This window comes from Falco naumanni, chromosome 14, assembly GCF_017639655.2.
Source record: "Falco naumanni isolate bFalNau1 chromosome 14, bFalNau1.pat, whole genome shotgun sequence".
NCBI classification, from domain to species: Eukaryota; Metazoa; Chordata; class Aves; order Falconiformes; family Falconidae; genus Falco; species Falco naumanni.
The window spans coordinates 13603311-13620818 of record NC_054067.1 but is presented as its reverse complement, the minus strand read 5'-3'; the positions used below and the strand labels follow the sequence as shown (position 1 = coordinate 13620818).

The 17508-nt window shown below is 40.6% G+C and overlaps 1 protein-coding gene across 3 annotated transcripts in view; it reads right to left on the bottom strand.

The window, feature by feature from the left end:
- The window catches only part of HTR2C (5-hydroxytryptamine receptor 2C), a 119165-nt gene that overhangs the window by 60731 nt on the left and 40926 nt on the right, over positions 1-17508 (bottom strand). For all 3 annotated transcript variants that reach the window (XR_005830962.1, XR_005830961.1, XM_040614461.1), the window contains exon 3: positions 8366-9008. Coding sequence is in view for 1 of the 3 variants with exons in the window: in XM_040614461.1 (XP_040470395.1) it covers positions 8366-8750 (385 nt within the window). In the remaining 2 variants the exon portion in view is untranslated. The remainder of the gene's footprint in view (positions 1-8365; positions 9009-17508) is intronic.

The following is a 17508-nucleotide window of genomic DNA, read 5'->3' as shown; positions in this document are numbered from 1 at the left end:
CTTGAAATACAGTCCGATACGCCCAGTGATTATTATGTTACTATGGCTAAGTGTTTAATTCTCGTGCAACAGATCATCATGAAGCTGGCAGAATGGGGACTTGGACTCCCACATGCTGTAAAAATACTTCACCAGCAACGAGAATAATCCCATTCCTCTTCCAGCTTCCCAGGAGAAGCGCTGTAGACATGGATACACTTCTACAGAGCTCCAATAAAAAATGTAATTAGACAAAAGCACCCTGGGTGGTTTTATTTGCCACGACACGCTTGCCTAGCATGCTACGTGTTTCCAGAGCAGTGGCCGGAGAGAGGCCCTTGCTCCCCGCTTTCCTGCGGTGCAAGGCATCAAGTGATGCTCTATGCTCCCACAAGCTACAGCAGACCAGCTACAGAAGAGAGGGAGCTACACCGAGCAAAGCGTTCACTTCCAGAGCACGTGATGAAGAATAACAACATTCATTTTCAGAAAGCAAGCGCAGAGCTGTACGCCTCGTGGACCGTGACCTTCATATCCGTAACCGGAGTTAATCAAGCCTTGCCAACAGCCCAAGAGGGACACTTGTGCATTCATTATAGCCAGTTATTAACATACAGTTCACTTGTCCTACCTCAGGTGACAGATGGCCGTGCAGGTAAGATGGATATCAAAATATCACGGAGGCCAGGTGATAGTTACAGTTGGTTGCACCTATGCATGGTTGCTCCACGATACTTGCTCTGACTTTGGCCCCTACACGTGGCACACACGGCACTGGCTGGCGTTTGGCATGGCCGTGCGCTCTCCCAAGGGTTGGAGGAAAGACTCAAATCGTCCTGTCAAAGGGGGAAATTGCTGACACAAGGAGCTGCCTGCGATCCCTTCTTGTGGGGCACAGGATCTCCAAGGATGCAATTCAGGTGATACTTGGGGTGCACTACCAGCAAGCCCTGCCTGCTCCTCTCCCTCCCAGTGTTCTGAAATATATTCCTGGCTGTCACGTCCCGCTTGCCATGATAATGCTGCAAATTTACCAGCTGCTGTTCCCGCACAGAGGCCTGCTAAGAAAGGAACGGATTTGTCCTGAGGGAAAGAAAAGAGCTTCCATACAGAAGATTTACAGTGGGTCCCACAGAATTTTTTTAGGAGGAATTTACAATGCAAGCCAAGGTTTTACTAAAGTCTGAATTTTTATGGGGCTGGTTCCTATTATATTAAAAGTTACAACCTTTCTAAATCTGTCCATGCAGCTGCAGCGCACACAGGAAAAAACAGCTCAGTTACTGATAGAGAACATTACCATCTGCCCAAAGAAGTGATGGCAGATCAAATACTGAACGCTGTTACAATTTAATCTACTAGAAGAAAGACAGATCCTGCAGATGTTAGGAATGATGCAAAACTCCTTTCCAGAGGAGCCAAGTGCATTCTGTAGCACTTCCTGCTCTACCCAACTTTAGGTTGAGACACTACTCAGAAGTCAAATCCAACTCAAAGCAATGCTTTAACATAATTAAAATATACCTCTTAACTGACAACAGGCAGCAGAGACGACCATGACTTGCTTCCTTTAATTTATATAATTTATTTATGAATTGTTCCCTTATTTGCAAGCCTTGAAACCAAAAGCCATGTATTGTCTCAAAAGGATAAACACAGCAGAAAGGAAGCCAAGGCATAAGCTTGACCAGGAAACTTTTCACTGCCTCCTTCCTAGACCAGCACTTCACCATCAGTGCTGTCTGTGCGTCTGGTTTTATACAGCACAGCAGCAGCTCATCGTAGAGGAGGTGGAGATAACCCTTCTCCAGTTTTATGGGCTGACCAGTTTTTGATCTTTCTCTTACTTAACCTGACGAGGACTGAAACTTCAAAGGGGCTTAGAAAGAAGTGTATGAAGAAGCAGCTTCAGTCAAAAGAACATTCCCAGGCAACAGGAACAATCAGTACAGATGTTACTAGTGACATGTTATTTCACTGAAAATAAAAACAAGTTTAAACACTGTGTTTCTCTATCAGGGAGTAGCTGTGCCCACATGAACATCTTTTGTCACTTAACTGTATCCATGGTTTGGCACCATTTGTGCTTCCTCTTCATTCCTGGCCCATCCAATATTCTTAATTCTCTTTGGATTGTTACATGACCTCTTGGAGAGGAAGACAACAAGAAAATCAAATACCTCAACCCACCTTCACAAAGGACTAAGCCTTTTTCTACTCCCCCAACAATTTTTGTTTTGCATAGCTACTGCAAGACTGCAACATGCCTTCCAGAAGAGTGTCCAGGAGATTTTTTTCTATGAAATTGAGAAAATGAAAGACAGAAAAAAAGATAAGGTATTCATGCTAATTTCATTATATTAAATAATTATATTAACAAAGAAGTATTTATCTCAATGGAGAACACTGCACTAGTGTCATACACAACCTGCCTGTTGAGAAAGCCCTGGGGATGGGCCATTCCTTAAATGAAGCAGTGGAATTTCACCAGTTAGGAAAAAAAAAAAAAAAAAGTCCAAATGACTGTATCCATCTCATATTGGTGCTATTCTGCAAATATCACATTTGATTTCTCATCTCTCATAACAAAAGAATACAAAAACCTTGAGGAGATTTTCAGACAAGACATCAATAAAAAGACACATCAAAATAATGAGAAAGAATAACAAAAGGCTAGAATAAGTTAAATTCCTGTGACAATTTTGAAAAACAATTCTGTCTTAGTAACAGTAGCAAGAGGATGACTCTGAAGTGCTACAGAGCACTATGGTCTTCATTTAAAGTGCTTTGCACTGCTCAGATGCTGACACTTCCCCTACAAGTCTAGCTTCCAGTCTTTGTTGTACAAAGTCCAACATTAAAAATTTAACTAAAAAATAAAATGAACAAGATAAAAAGCCAAAACCAAGGTATGGATAATCTCAGATGAGATCAGAAATGAAATTTAGAAGAAATTCAAGTGTATGGAGAAAAATATAACAATTAAAAGCTAAAGGCTTCTACCCAAAGTGAGTTGGAAGAGGCTGATGACAGTACAAGTGATCAAAGTTAATCACTGCGGAGAAAGGGCAAGTAGCATCACTCCCTCCTCTTGCTAGGTATTATCAGCCTCTCCAGGCCTGAGCTCCTGTGCTGATTTCAGGTCTTCAGCCTTTGACTTTCACTTGACCAGAAGCCACCAGTTTTCCGCCAACGCACGATAAAGCTACATAGGATCCTAATGCAGTTTCCAAACGATCAAGCAGAGCATCACTTGTAGGGTGCAATACTTTCGGGGGTTCTGGAAAATCTGGCCACTTAACATTCAGCTGCCTCAAAATTTTTTGCAACCAGGGACCCATATTCAATGGTGCACAGAGAATATCCAAGAGACTATTTAGTATTCCCCCAGATCCCCTCACTCTAAGCTCAATTTAAACCTTGTGTAACAGAAGAGAAGCTTTTATACGGATCCAGGGCACGCCGTACAGTTTTCTTTCCCAACAGCAACACAGACATGCCACAAGTTAATCCCATTTGTCATATTAGGTAACAGGCAGTTGTACCTGTGGAGAAAATTCAGTAGCAGGATGCTCAATATCTGAATTGAAGTTCTCTATGTATCTAATAAGCTAGAAAGAGGGTGAACAATGACTTAGTATGTTTTTAGATTTCGCATAATTATTCAGGTTAGCTGAGGTTACAAGAAAGCTGTGGGGACTTCAAAAGAAAATAAATGCTGCTGGATGAACACAGCGTAGCAGCCAATGGATTTTACTGACAGTAAAAGATAAACTAATACATGCTGTTGGATTTAACTTTCATTGCAGACATCCCAGTTACAAGGTGTCACAGGAGAGCAAAAATAATCCCATCTCTGAGTTTATGACATAGTGCAAGCAACCTAGGTGTTTCCATCTGTGCAAAGTCCAGCAGAAGAATGAACTGTAGTGGTTACCCAATACAAACAGAAACTCATGCATTTAAAATTAACATGCATGAAAAATAATTTCTGAAAATAATGCAACTGCCACCTGGAATTTGGTGTGGTCAAGATGCAGCTAAGGCCATGACTTGGCAAGATTTTTAAAATGCTAGATATCTGAGTATCATATCATGAAATGCTAAACTGCACTGCTTCTCCCCTCCGAAGGGGGAATAAACAGCAAAGTCTGCCACAAGTGCTCAGCGCCACATAATAATGATCATAATTATCAATAATAACAATAATTTGGATGTACAGCTGCTCCAGCAGTTGGGGCTAATGAATGCTGCCTCTAAGACCAGCCTTCCTGGAAGCTGCACTGGGCTGCAGCTTTACAGTGTTTTTTGAAACTCAAAGAGAAGAGAGAAGCCTGGGCACCTGGAGTCACAGATGAGTGTGCTGGCCACTTGTTGGCCACGCTTTAGCGTCTTGTTAGCAGCTGTGAACCCGTTTCATTAAGATGAAGAAAGTTTAGTACTGTCTGCAGTTTCCACAGAGCTGATGAGATCCTCCAGCATTCCTCCACTAGCCCTAGTAGCCAAAGAGCAGCCCTCTCTTCCCTGCCCATAAACACGAGAAGTAACGCAAGCCCACCACTGTTTGTCCCTAAGATGCTCCAGGGCGAGGAGACAATCTCCACGTGTTGTCAGAAGCTCCATTACATGCTGAATACGTGATGCCCTATCACACAAGTATTTTTAATTAATCAGAAGTTTCTCCATTGAAATTAAACCCAGTGTTAATTTCTCATTTACTCTCCCCAGTACATGCTGATTAATTAGCATACTAATCTGTTTAGTTCTTTGGGAATTGCATGCCATGGGAAATGTTCTAAATTGTCAAATGCAACTCACCGATTAGTCCGAGAAATTTAAGAAAGACTAATTGATAAATATATCAGAACACTGACTAATTGTGAAAAATCCAGCATGATGCATCCTGCCATCCCTTCCTTTGTAATAAGATTCTTGAATTAACTGACAACTTGGTTTTTTCTTGTTTTAATTAAGAAAACCACTGAAAACCAGAAGTCTTTGTGGAGGGTGTCTATTCAATTTTCTGGTTATGCTTGAAGTGAAATCTACTTCATCTACCTCATTAGCTGAAAAGTAAGGAAATTAACCTACTCTGCAAACTGGAATTTGTCATTGGGACTGAGAGAGCTGATGTGGAAACTTAAAAGCAACTTCATCTCTCTTCTATTTATTATATGTATTTTTTAAGGTTCCTTTCAGATTACAAAAATTAAAAGTGACTTCTACTGATCTGGAAGAGATATGCTGCATACATTTCTCTGTACAGCATATGGCAGCTTTTGAAAGAGTCCAGTGTCGTAATACATAGACTATAGAATGCATAGGGTAAAATATACACAGTAAAAGTGACTGAACATCCACAGTTATGTCTCCAAGTAGTCCATGACCATGAATCTCAGTTACTCTCAGAGGAATTCTGCTGATGTGTGAATATTTGTCCCCTTAATCACTGCTACTGGTTTGTGTGCTACCATGTCAAACAGAACACAAAACCCACTAAAGCTTTTGTGTGTGTTTGGATTTTCTGACGTCTAGCTTTTAGACAACGAAATAAAGTGCCCTGTTCTGCTGGCCACCACGGCATCCAAAGAGCCTGCAGGCTGCTGTAAGAAGGACCTTCCGACCAAAAACTACAGCTCAAAGGAAACTAAGCCAAGAAACCTTGTGTTACCCAAGAGGACAGCTTTTTTCCTCAAAACCAGTGTATGCAACGGTGCAGAGATGCTACTAGATTAAACAGACTAGGGAACAAGTGATGGATGTCTGGAGGCTGTCAATTATAAAAACAGCATTTGTTAATGTTTTGGCTCTGCCAAGAGCCTTTCCCGCTGCTGTCTCGTATTGCTGTAAGAACTGGTCCACCAAGCTGAATATAATACACAAAGATACCTGCCTCCCCTCCCTGCCAAAGCTAGAAGTAGGTGTAGGACTCTGAAATGCTTGATGACTCCAGCACACTTGAAGCCGAGGAAGACACAGCTGTATTTGGTCCAAGTTGTATGTAGTGATGAGTGACAGGTTTAACGGTTTAACCAGCTTTTCCTCTGTGCTGTTACATGTATGTTTTATTTATGTGAACCATCAAATGCTGAGGTTGTTGATGGGCCTTGTTAGTGTTATACCCTAAATGATTTTTCTAAAGGCCCACAAATGGGTATCCACATGTTATGGTGGATTTCAAGTGGAGCAATACCCTTGACAAGCTCAGTCTTTCCTTTGGTCTTCTATCAGACATACTCAGTCAACCCGTGCCCTTTAACTTCTGGGTATCATACCAAGTGTTTATTTTCAGGATGAATTAGCAAATAATCACTTGGGAGAGGGGATAGACTTCCTTTACTCCCTCCGGCAGCCTTCTTTCCGTGCTGCTGGAGTGGCACATCCCTGGCTGCTTGCTTCCAAAATTAGTACCTTAAATAATATAGAAGAGTAATTTCACAGGAGTCCTATTCAAATCAGTCCACAAGGTCCTCTGAGTCTCTCTTTTCCCCAAATGGAGCTTTTCCTCCTTCCCTACAAAGCCTAAAGGCAATGTGCCTGCTTTGGTCCAGCCCAGCAAGGGCCACCAAGCTGGCCCAAGGGAGCCGTGCCAGCACCCAGCACAGCTCCAGTGGCCTCCTGGCTCCTCTGAATTAATAGCAGCTATTCTAATTTCTCACAATATTTCCACAAATTTTCCATGCCTGTTCTGAAATAATAACTTCTGCCAAAAAAAATATATCTATTTAGTGCCATTTGCCTGCAGAGAAATGTTTGGGCCATCAACAGCTAATACTGGTGCTCTGATAGAAAAGTGGAATAATTACAATTCCTCTTCAGATCAATGATATTTACTTGCCTCTAAATATGCAGCATGCTTTACACCTTTAAACGACTTTAAGTAATAATTTTCTAGACAGAACAGAAAATCCATTTCCATTAGTTTCCAAAGACTCAGAAAGTATGGATGTAGGAAGATCACTTCCATAAATTCACCTTTTCAGAGTCACCGGGTAACCCAGAATTGATGCAAGTGCAGGTCAACCAAATAATTCAGTATTTACATGCTCCCTTTCCAGCTCCAGGGAGCCAGAGTAAAATGCTAAAAATAAAATACACACATTGTAACACAGAGAAGATTTAGAGATGGAAATATTCTGACAGCCTAAAATAAAAGGTTTTATGTATAAGATCTCAGTGGCTAGCTCTGTACCCGAATCACATACTGATTTAACTCACTGTAGACAAGTTATATAAGCTTTGGAATGATGTATTCTTGATCAACGTGTTTTAGAAATGAATCTCTGTCTGAATCATTTAGGCAAGTGAAGAGTCACATAAATAACTATACATTTTACTTTATAGGACAGTAAACCAATCTCTAATCAAATTTGTAAGTAAGTAAACAGCATTATTTGTTTCCAAGAAATACCAGTATTAAAATACTTTTCAAAGAAAATCTGAAAACAGACTTCAAAAATTATTGCTATCTAGTAAACACACATGTAACATATTATTTTGATACATGAATACATAAATATGATGATCAGAGATATAGAGGTGAACACAATACCCCTTTGTAATATCCAGGGATAGAGAGTCCTAGTACCATACTGGGAAAAAAAAACGATTCTGGGTCTTAGACAGACAAGAAAGTTGGGTGTGTGTGATATTTTACTCCTTTGAAGTGCTAACAGTGATTCTACACTTCAGGGCAGGAGCAACACCCTACTTCAGTGCAAACACACCGACCCTAATGTGGCAGGGGAGAAATCGATGCTTACACCTATACATGAAGATCTCAAAGAGTTTTGAAACAGAGGGCATTTCCTCATGTTAGAGATCGGTAAACTGAGGCACAGAAAGGCAAAATGAGCCCCTGAATGGCACAAGGCAAGCTCAGGTATAAATGCCAAGAGTGAAGGCTTTTATTTGAAAGCCAAATCTACCAGTGCAAACCTCCTTTATCAAGCACATTATTGCTCAAACCCCACTGATAGCAGTGGGAGCTCGAGGCCTGATTCTGCCCTGGCTTAGAGCTGGGTCAGTCAAAACCACACTCCTCGACATTTCCCAAAGCTCCTGTGTCCCAGCTAATTCTGGGGCAGCCCAACCAGAAGGTGAAAGCTGACTCACTGTTGCAGTGTCTCCGAGTGGCCTCAGCCAAAAAGAAACCCCTGATGCTGGTACCATTCATGGGTCATTTTCAACAGCATGGAAACAAGTTCTGCTCCCAGCAGAGCCTCACCTTCACCCAGCAGAGAACAAACCTCAGCACAGACCCACGACAAAGTCCACACTGATACTCCCCAAGCTACCAACACATGAAAAACCGGACAAAGCAGATTGCTGCAGCCCGGGATTCCCTGCAAAAGCATTCAGTCAAACAAGGAGGGAAGCCACTTACCGTACAGGACTGTAATGAGCGACACGGGCATGACCAGGATACCCACCAGCATGTCTGCCACCGCCAAAGACATCAGGAAGAAGTTTGTAGCATTCTGCAACTTCTTCTCCAAGGACACAGCCATAATTACCAATATGTTCCCCCCAATGGTCAGCAGGATGACAACCAAGATCAGGAGGGCTGGCCAGTTCTTCTCCCTCACGGACATCCGAGAGACTTCGCCCTTCTCAGAGGCATTAAGAGGATCAGATGTAGACAAACTCTGATTCAGAGTCAAATTACTGCTTAAGGACCAAGCCATCAGACCGCCATGCAAACTAAAATCCAGCGTAACAGACACTGTCGTTAAGCTGAGTAATATTCCAGGGCTACTTAAAGTGCTCATCGTCTGGGACTGTTTTTTCTGTCTCTTAACCGTGCCTCAGAGATGACCCCTTTTCCAAATTGTGGGTCCAAGGCAGATGCTGAACTTCACAAAACCTGAGCCAGAAAATCAATTGATCTTCCATAGTGAAACAACCCTTACAGAGGTTAGCGTGGAGCTCTTCTGGTTTCCTTGGGTGTGGTGGAAGATGACCGCTGACTGGCACCCTCGAGAGAAAGGAGACTTCGCAATCTCCAGCTGGTTTCCAGGTCCACCATCCTGAAAAGGAAAGAAAAAGTATATTCACTGAAATCACAGTATACACATCACCTTCTTTATCTCCATGCAACTGACATTCTTACTCTCTCCCTTCCTGCTGGCTAGGATGTTCTCCAGACTGCAAGTAATTTATCTTATGGGTGCAGACTATGCCTACAGTTATGGGGGAGAGAGGGAGAGAATCACATCAGCCTGCTCTGGTTGGTTAAAAGCTGATTATCGCTAATTAAATGTTTTGTGAAACCTGCAAAAGCAAGTCTGAAGAGCAAAATATGTTTCAATTGATAGCCACTTCACAGGTACTCTGTTGGTGTGTAAAACAGTAATTGCATGAAATCCCAACCAATGCAGACAATGCTGCCAAAGCATCGCGTAAACCATCACCTTAAATGGAAGGGTTTGGATATATTTTGCATATTCTGAGATAAAGCGCAGGTGTTGTAAAAAACCCTCAGATGTTGATGATTGACTGTCTTATACTAAGGAAGACATCTTTTTTATTATTTATTGGGAAATCAATGGTGAATAAGATGCAATATATATTAGGTAACATTATATGATGCTATGCTGTCAATCTCCCCAAACAGGTAATAGAATTAAATGAAGAGAAAGGACAAACTTTCGTAAAAACTGAGCAGTTATTTCTGCTCTTCTTCACCCATTTTTGTGCTGCCGTGCTTCCACACTGACCACAAGCACACAGCTGGGCCAAGTAAGCCCAGTGCCATCAGGCTGCTGCCCAGGACTACTGCCCATGTGCAAGCATCAGCACCCTCATCACACACACGGCTGGCAGGATAATCCTCACGCAGTCAGCAGATATTCCTCAGAGTATCTCGCATGATTTATGCTCCTTCACAAATTAGTTGACAGCAAGGGCAAGTCAGATTGCAGCCCCTGACTGCCCATGTAATACAGACCAGAAAGCATTACACTGACGCCTACAAGGAGTCCAGTAGCCTCATGCATTGACCTAATTCAGCAGATTAAACATACTCTTAACTTCAGACACATGCCTACCCCCAACTGAGGCTAAAGGTATGTATTCCCAATCCTGGCTAAATCACATCCTCAGGAACGCAATCGTTTTGACTGTCCATCCTGTACAAGTAGTAAAGCAGCTCTGCTTTGCATTCCCAGAGTCAGGGTCCTCACCACCACGCTCAGCATAGGACCAAAAGCACAGAAGGAAAGCAGCTAGCAGAACAACAGAAAAAAATACCACACTGTATGGAAGTCAGCCATCAAGTAGAATAAAATCAATGGCATGCAACTTATTTTGAGCATATCCTCAACTTCTTTGTGTAGTCCACAGGAAAAGAGCTGTTCTATCACTGTTAAATAACTAACTAAATAAAAGCCAGATTTACACGGTGGCGCACATGTGACACAGCAATTTGCTGTCCAGGGATCAAAAGCTAAATTTAATTCATGGGATTACATTACATTTTATGCAAAATAAGAAGTGCTCAGAGTCCTATAATAAAATGTTTAACATTCATGAAGGTTTTAGAAACTTACTAATGGGCTTTGTGCACAAAAACATTTTGTAAATGAGCAGTGTGTACAATGAACCCAGATTTGCTTCTGCATTATAGTTAATTATTCCCAAAGGGTCTCTAAACCTCATATTTAGGAAGAAGTTTTGCACTATGTACATAGAAAATAATTTTGCAGCTGCACATGCAGATGAATTAACAAGTTGTCACTGGACCGTCGGTTTTTTCAACTTAGCTGGTCTAAAAAAAAACCTCTAGAAAGTTTCAAAATACTTCAGAGTTTGGTTGTTTGGGTTTGTTGGGGTTTTTTTGTTTGGTTTGTTTTTTTTTTTTCTCCCAAAACACAGCTTTTGCTTTAAAGCTGTGAATAAAATGAACCATTTTTCCAAATCACCTTTCCACAGTGAAGGAGACACTAGGCAACTTTGTGGCACAACCTTTGCTGTGCAAGATAGCCCCATTAGAGCCAGTGGGAATTTCTGGGACTCTGGAAACTTTTTTTTGGCTCCATGACTCTTGGGCACTGTTGATCATGCCACAGTAATACTTTGGCAGGATGAGCAGAAAGTTCATACCTAAATCCTGGGTTCAGGATACCCAGCCTTGGTCTTACTTCTTCCCAGACCTGAATTCTCAGAGGCTTTGGTGAGGGTGGTGCTACCTGCTATTGCCATAGATATGAATGACCTTGATGTTCCTGGCACATGCTAGTTGGGAGTGCCAAAGGAACATGAGCAGGGAGATGCCTCAACTCTAGATCGTCAAACTCCTCCCCCCCCCCCCAAAAAAAAAAAAAAAAAAAAAGCAACATAACTGCAAGATAAGATTTCTGAATAAAAAACATCTAATTTTCTCAGGACTGAATTCTGAAATGGTCAGTAGGGTCATTCTCTCTTGCATTTCACAAATGTATTTTCAATAACATTTTCTTACATGAATGATGTTGCATCAGAACACAGAGTTAAAAAAACCCAAAAAAGTAGGATGGATTATCACTTGCTTATTCATCAGTTTTATTATTAAAAATAAAATGTATGCTATTTGACTACTAATGTCCCACCAGGCATGGGGTTCCAAAATTATACTAGTCACCAAATACAATTTGCTTTGGATTAGATTATCGTCAGGAGAAAAAGATTGGTTTTGTCAGGAAAGCCTGACAAATAAGTCTCCCTGAGAAAGGGAGACTTCAAAATTCATTTGATTGCTCTAAATGAGCAGTTTTTCAAACACACGCAGAGAGACTGAGAAAAATGCTTTCTACACAAAGTAAATTCTGCAAATTTGGTTCACACTAACTTCTCAGCAAGAAAATTACATTTTCTAAAGTCTAACAGATTTCTCAATACACTCCTGTCAGTAGTTAAAAATGTACATGTTCCACATGCAGAGGTAGAACTATGATATGATATTGAGAAACTGAATTTTTTTAATTAGGGCTATAATGGTAAAAATTAATCTCAGATTCCAGATTTCATCTTTGCTATTAGAAGGAATTATGATTTCTTTTAAAACTTGGCCATTCACCTGTCTATCACCTGGAGTGACATGTGAAGTGAGCCATTACTGTTTTTGTTCTAATAGAGAACTAGGAAAAGAAAAGGAAATCACAGAGAAACCTAACAAAGCATTTTCCAGGTGCACTTATGGAAATGCAATACCTAAAATAACTGGGTACATATGTAGGAGAGATGTGTAGAAAAAAAAGCGATGACACTGGCAGAGCTCTGCCTTATCCTATAGCCCCCAAATTCCTGGTTTAGATGGATGAAAGGTGTTGGAACTGCTCTGTATGTCACTTGTCCCTGACGGTGGCCAGAAGGAGGTTGGCAGCTCTGGTTCCCAGTGCCACTGACAGCCACTCCAGGTGCAACCAGGTCCCTGCACCCAGGAAATGGAGGAAGGAAGAGCCAAACTCTCAGACCAGAATAACATGACAGCTCATTTTGATGTTCCCTAAATTCAGCCATCATCAGGTCTGGCATAAACAGTGACAGGCCTTCGCCTCTTACCTTGGCATAAACAGAGAAAAAATCCTTTACACAGAAGAGAGGCGTCTAACATCTGAGCCAATGGTTTTGGTCCTATTCTACTACATTTCTGTTAAAAACACTCCGCCAGTGTCCTTACCAAGACTCACTCCACTGCTTTTATTTATCGTTTTCAGGTTTCACTGCCTGGAGAATCATTGTTACTCATTCCAGAATAGCATCAGATTCTGTACTGGCAGGAATACCTTGGAGAGGACACCAGGATCATGACGGTCTTCAAAAGTGGTATAGGTCTCATCCAAGACTATAACGCTAAAAAGAAACAAAACTCTCAATTGCCTTAACATCAATAGAGGAAGCATTCTGCATATTCATTTAGAAAAATGATATGTGGAAATTTGACTACAGCTATGCTCAGGATTGGGCTCCACTGTCATAATTAACCATCCTGTAGTTTTGTTAATACTTTTATTATTATTTTACATGGATTCTAGCTTGAAGTCATCAGCTTTTTTTTGCGTTGCATCCCTCAGTCTCCAAAGGTAAAACTTCATCGCTAATTCCTTTAGCTGCAGTGTTCTAAGCACATCACTGTACCAGAAAAATAATTCACATTTCATTAATGAATTCTGCATGTATTTAAGAAATATCTCTACAATTTTAAATTAAAAGCTGTGCTTACCACAGATTTTTTTTCCAATAGCTAACTTCAAAGCACACATATTGAATTTTGTGGTCAATCACCAATTCCAGTTCAATCTACTACTGACAGTCCTTAAAATTATAATTTAAGCATTAAGCAAAGCCAAGCTCTTGTCTATGCCACTCTTGCTTTCTGATAGAAGTGAGTAATGAGTTCTTTGGGCACGTTTTTTAACTTCAGTCTTTAAGTCCAGTTTAGAATAAATTGAAGGTAGAAAAACATTTTTTGTTTCTCTTCTATCAAGAACACATGAATTATTTAAAGCAAGAGTTTGGTGTGCTGAAGTGTTCAGGTATTCCAGAAGGCTAAGTCAAAGGGAAACAAAAGCTGCAATGGTTCATAAGTCTGTACTGGTTGGGCACTGGGGGGTTCACGTGCCTTTGGGAGTGTTTACCATCATTACTCTTGCTAAAAGGAACAAGCAAACAAAACAACCTTTCTCAGAATAAACACAATTATTTTTTCCTTTGAATTAAATGCATTTGTCTTTAGTTGTTTTACCCTTCAAAGCTCAGAACGTTTTTTTTTCCTGGAGAAAGTCAGCCACCTGCTGAGAACTCGAGACGTTCCCCGGCCCCCAGCCAGGATCCTGCCTCTTCTGGACAGACTGCAGAGCTCCTGTGCTCTCCTATATCATTTAATAACTCTCTGGGAGTCACAGCCTGAATTTTAACAACACGCATTTGAAATTGGATAAGAAATCAAGGATTGTCAATTTAGCCCCAAAAAAAGAACCTGAGTCTCAGGCAGACTCAGAGGAGAATAATACTTTAATTCATGGTAAGTCTTGCTGTAAAAAGCAAAAGTACTTAATGATCAAAAGCGATGACTTTCGGCAATTCCCTCCCCACAAGAAAAACAAGCAATGTCCAAAGGCTTGTCAAAGACATAAAGGCCAGAAGTGAGCAAAAGAGATTTGTTTCCTTCTAAACTATCAGCAGTATTCAATTCCTTGAGTCGCATTCACATTTCATTGATAAGCAGATGAAAGCCAACAAGTTTTTAAAGATCAAACATTTTTTTAAATCAAAAGTTTTTCCTTCAGCCCTGGCTTTGATGATAGACCTCTATGAGGGTAAAAATAAATCTGAAGATGAGTAAACTGCACTGCAAGTACTGCAATTTTTGACAGCAAAACAGTTGCAGATAGTTCACAACTATCTGAGCCAGACAGTCAGATGATGTAAATTGTTACAGTTCTGTGAAGCCCGCTACGGAATAGCAAATAATTTTAAATTATATAAGAGGATATACAGTTTAGGCTCAAGAAGGCAGATTTAAGGCTTCATTCTTCACTCTAAACTCCATATTTCCTGCTATTTGCATCTTTACTAATTTATTTTTTTAATGCATTGCCAAATTCATTTTCATTTTTCTTTGGAACAGAAGGTTGCTTTAAAATACATCTTCTATGACACTCTTGCAAGGGCCCCTTTAGTTTTAGTAAGTGAATAAAATCATATTTTTATATTTACAGAATTTTGTATTTTAGGCACTTGCAACTCATCTTGCTCCTTTTTGTAGCAGTGCCAACATGCATCTCTGTTTCTGTGCAGGTTTACTCTTAAATGGTGCGTGAGAACGCAGCAAGTCCAATGGAGACCACCAAGGTGGCTGGGGCTAAGCACATTAAATACAGTGTTTGGTTCAGCATCAGGTTTGCTTCAGCACAGAGCAAAGGCTTTGAACGGGGATGTATTTGCTGTCTACAGCTCCCTGCTGGTGCTTACAGAGAAGGTAGTGAGACTCTTCCAAAAGCTGCACAGCAAAATGACAAAAAACAACTGTCACAGTGATAGATCTAAGGAAATAACGTAAGAAATAGGAAAAAAAAATAGAGAAAGGAAATCACAGCAAGAATGGTCAGACAAGGGAAGTGGGTCACAGAGAAACCACAGGATTTCCATCCTTGGGGATTAACCTCCGACACCCGATCTAACTTTAAATTTAGTCCTGCCTTGTGCATGGGGTTGGACCTGAGACCTTCAAGAGGTCCTTTTCAGCCTAAATTATTCTACAATTGAATCAGAAATTGCTTCTGAGCAAAGTTGTCCAACCTGGGGATGTTTGTGAGCTCCTATCCCTGGATACACACCCTGTGCTTGTCCCTATTATTTGTGCTCAGGATGAAACCAGCACATCCTGTCGCCTTTTGTTTCCCCAAGGCCAGAAATAAAACCACGTGCCCAGGTGGGAGAGCACAACCATGAGGACCCCAACCTGCATGATGTGGGGACCAGGACCCTACAGCTGCACCAATACCTGTCCCTGTCACAGCACGGAGATGCACATAGCGATGCCAAGTCCTCACCTCTGGTCCCGCGGTGAGGTCACAGGCGTCTGAGGAATGCATGGTTCAAGTATATTCTGAAAAGTGGCAGCTGTAGAAAGCCCTAATTCATTTTCATCACTTGGGAGCATCAGGAAATTTTCCTGCCTTTCGAAAGCCATACATGCACTGTCAACACAGAGGCACGTTTTCACAGCCATTTCAGAAGGAAAAGAAAATTCAAAACCTACTGATTATCCTGCAGACACTCACTTCAAAATTAACTGCAGATGCAGTCCAGAGAAGTGCTTATGTCTACTTTTAAGTATTTAAATACTTTCCAGAGCCACTCTTGAGCTGGGGACCATATTACTAGCACTTTGATTAGGGACTCTTTTTCCAAGGAAGCATTCAATCCTCCCTCTTCAGTTTTGCAAGAAATTCTGCAAGTTTTACCAGCAGGTACTGGAGATAAATCAGTGTAAGAAACACTTCATAAAACTTCAGGAAAACCTCCCCAAACACAGCTTTTGACCACTGTTTTTTAATTCCAACACAGAAAATAACTATTTAATTACTTGCAAATGCAAAAAGAATATTTCATTTTTTCCACAAGAAGAGGAAAATGGGTTTCCTCAGACACAAACTCAAGTAATGGTATTTTGTAGGGTCATAATAATGAATCACTACCATTCTGTCCAAAACCAAATAGCATTAATTTCCCTCTCTGTATCTTCCCACATACTGAGTCAGAAAGGCATTAATTTCTTTTCCAGACATTTCAAGGCAATACAAGCACATGTAGGAGATCTTAATCTACCTTCTGGCAGTAAGACTAGTGTCCTTATTTTTTATTTACCCTTGGTGAAAGAGCACCTGGGAAACTCATAAGAAGATGTAGATACTCTGCCACTCCCTGCAATGATAAACTCACTCTCTCAGCTCAGACACACAGAAATACTACAACAGAATAAATCTGAGCCTCATCACACTGTCCTAAATTCTTGGAATGATTACACCATAGTTGTTCATATTTTCTATGTGTAGCTGTCATTACAAACTATCTTTTTTAAATTTCTGTTATTTAATTTTTTTAAATATGCATGTCCTCAGTGGCTGAAATTCATCTTTGTAAAAAGACCAGCTGAGCATCCCTCAGCCTCCTTGGCAGATATATTTTGGGATCCTTATAATTGCATGGGATGTTTACCTACCACTGTATATGGAGTTAATAATGAATTAAAATTCAGATTTTGCTTCAACCTCATTGATAAATAACTGAAAGCATTCAATACAAGCATTAAAATGTCAACACTTGCTATAGGCATTGTGTGTATTTGCTCCCTGGTATGCAGAGGTCTGAGAGTCTGCAGAACCCCCCAACACAGCTCCTGTGGCTGTAAAGACCCCCACCTTCTGCCACCACTGGGATGACATTTCCTTGGTTCCTTTTTAATTCAGCCATATGACAGGGTAAACATAAAATGTAACATTGGTGGGAAAATCTTATGTGGTATGTATTTTACCCTCAGCTTTATTAGTATTGTTGTAGTAAAGTGCTATTAAACTCTTTCTTAATCAGAAGAAAACAAATTTTTCTCTCCTTTCTTAAATGCTTTGCATTTGGCTCTTTGTTTACACCATTAAGGTCTGGAAATGAGCATCTGCAACTCCCAAAATAAAATATAATAAAACAAAACAACAAAAACACTTGCCTGGCTTTCTGCAGCCAACTTTTTGTGAGTTTTAAAGCTATGTCTATTTAAAAACCGGAAGACTCCACAATTTCCAGCAGTTTTTGCAGCACAGTGCTCTATCCCACGTGTGGTTGAGTATCTTCATAATTCTACGTTACCATATATATACGGCATTTGTAACCATTATGTATGCACCTGTAGGAAACCACACTGAAATACATACGTGCATCTAACAAAAAATAATCATGAAGTGATTTCTTTTCATATTATGTTTGGGGGGAAACATCACATTCCATAAAAATGAACCTGACAATCTTCAGTTACTGTGCATATTTTGCAAT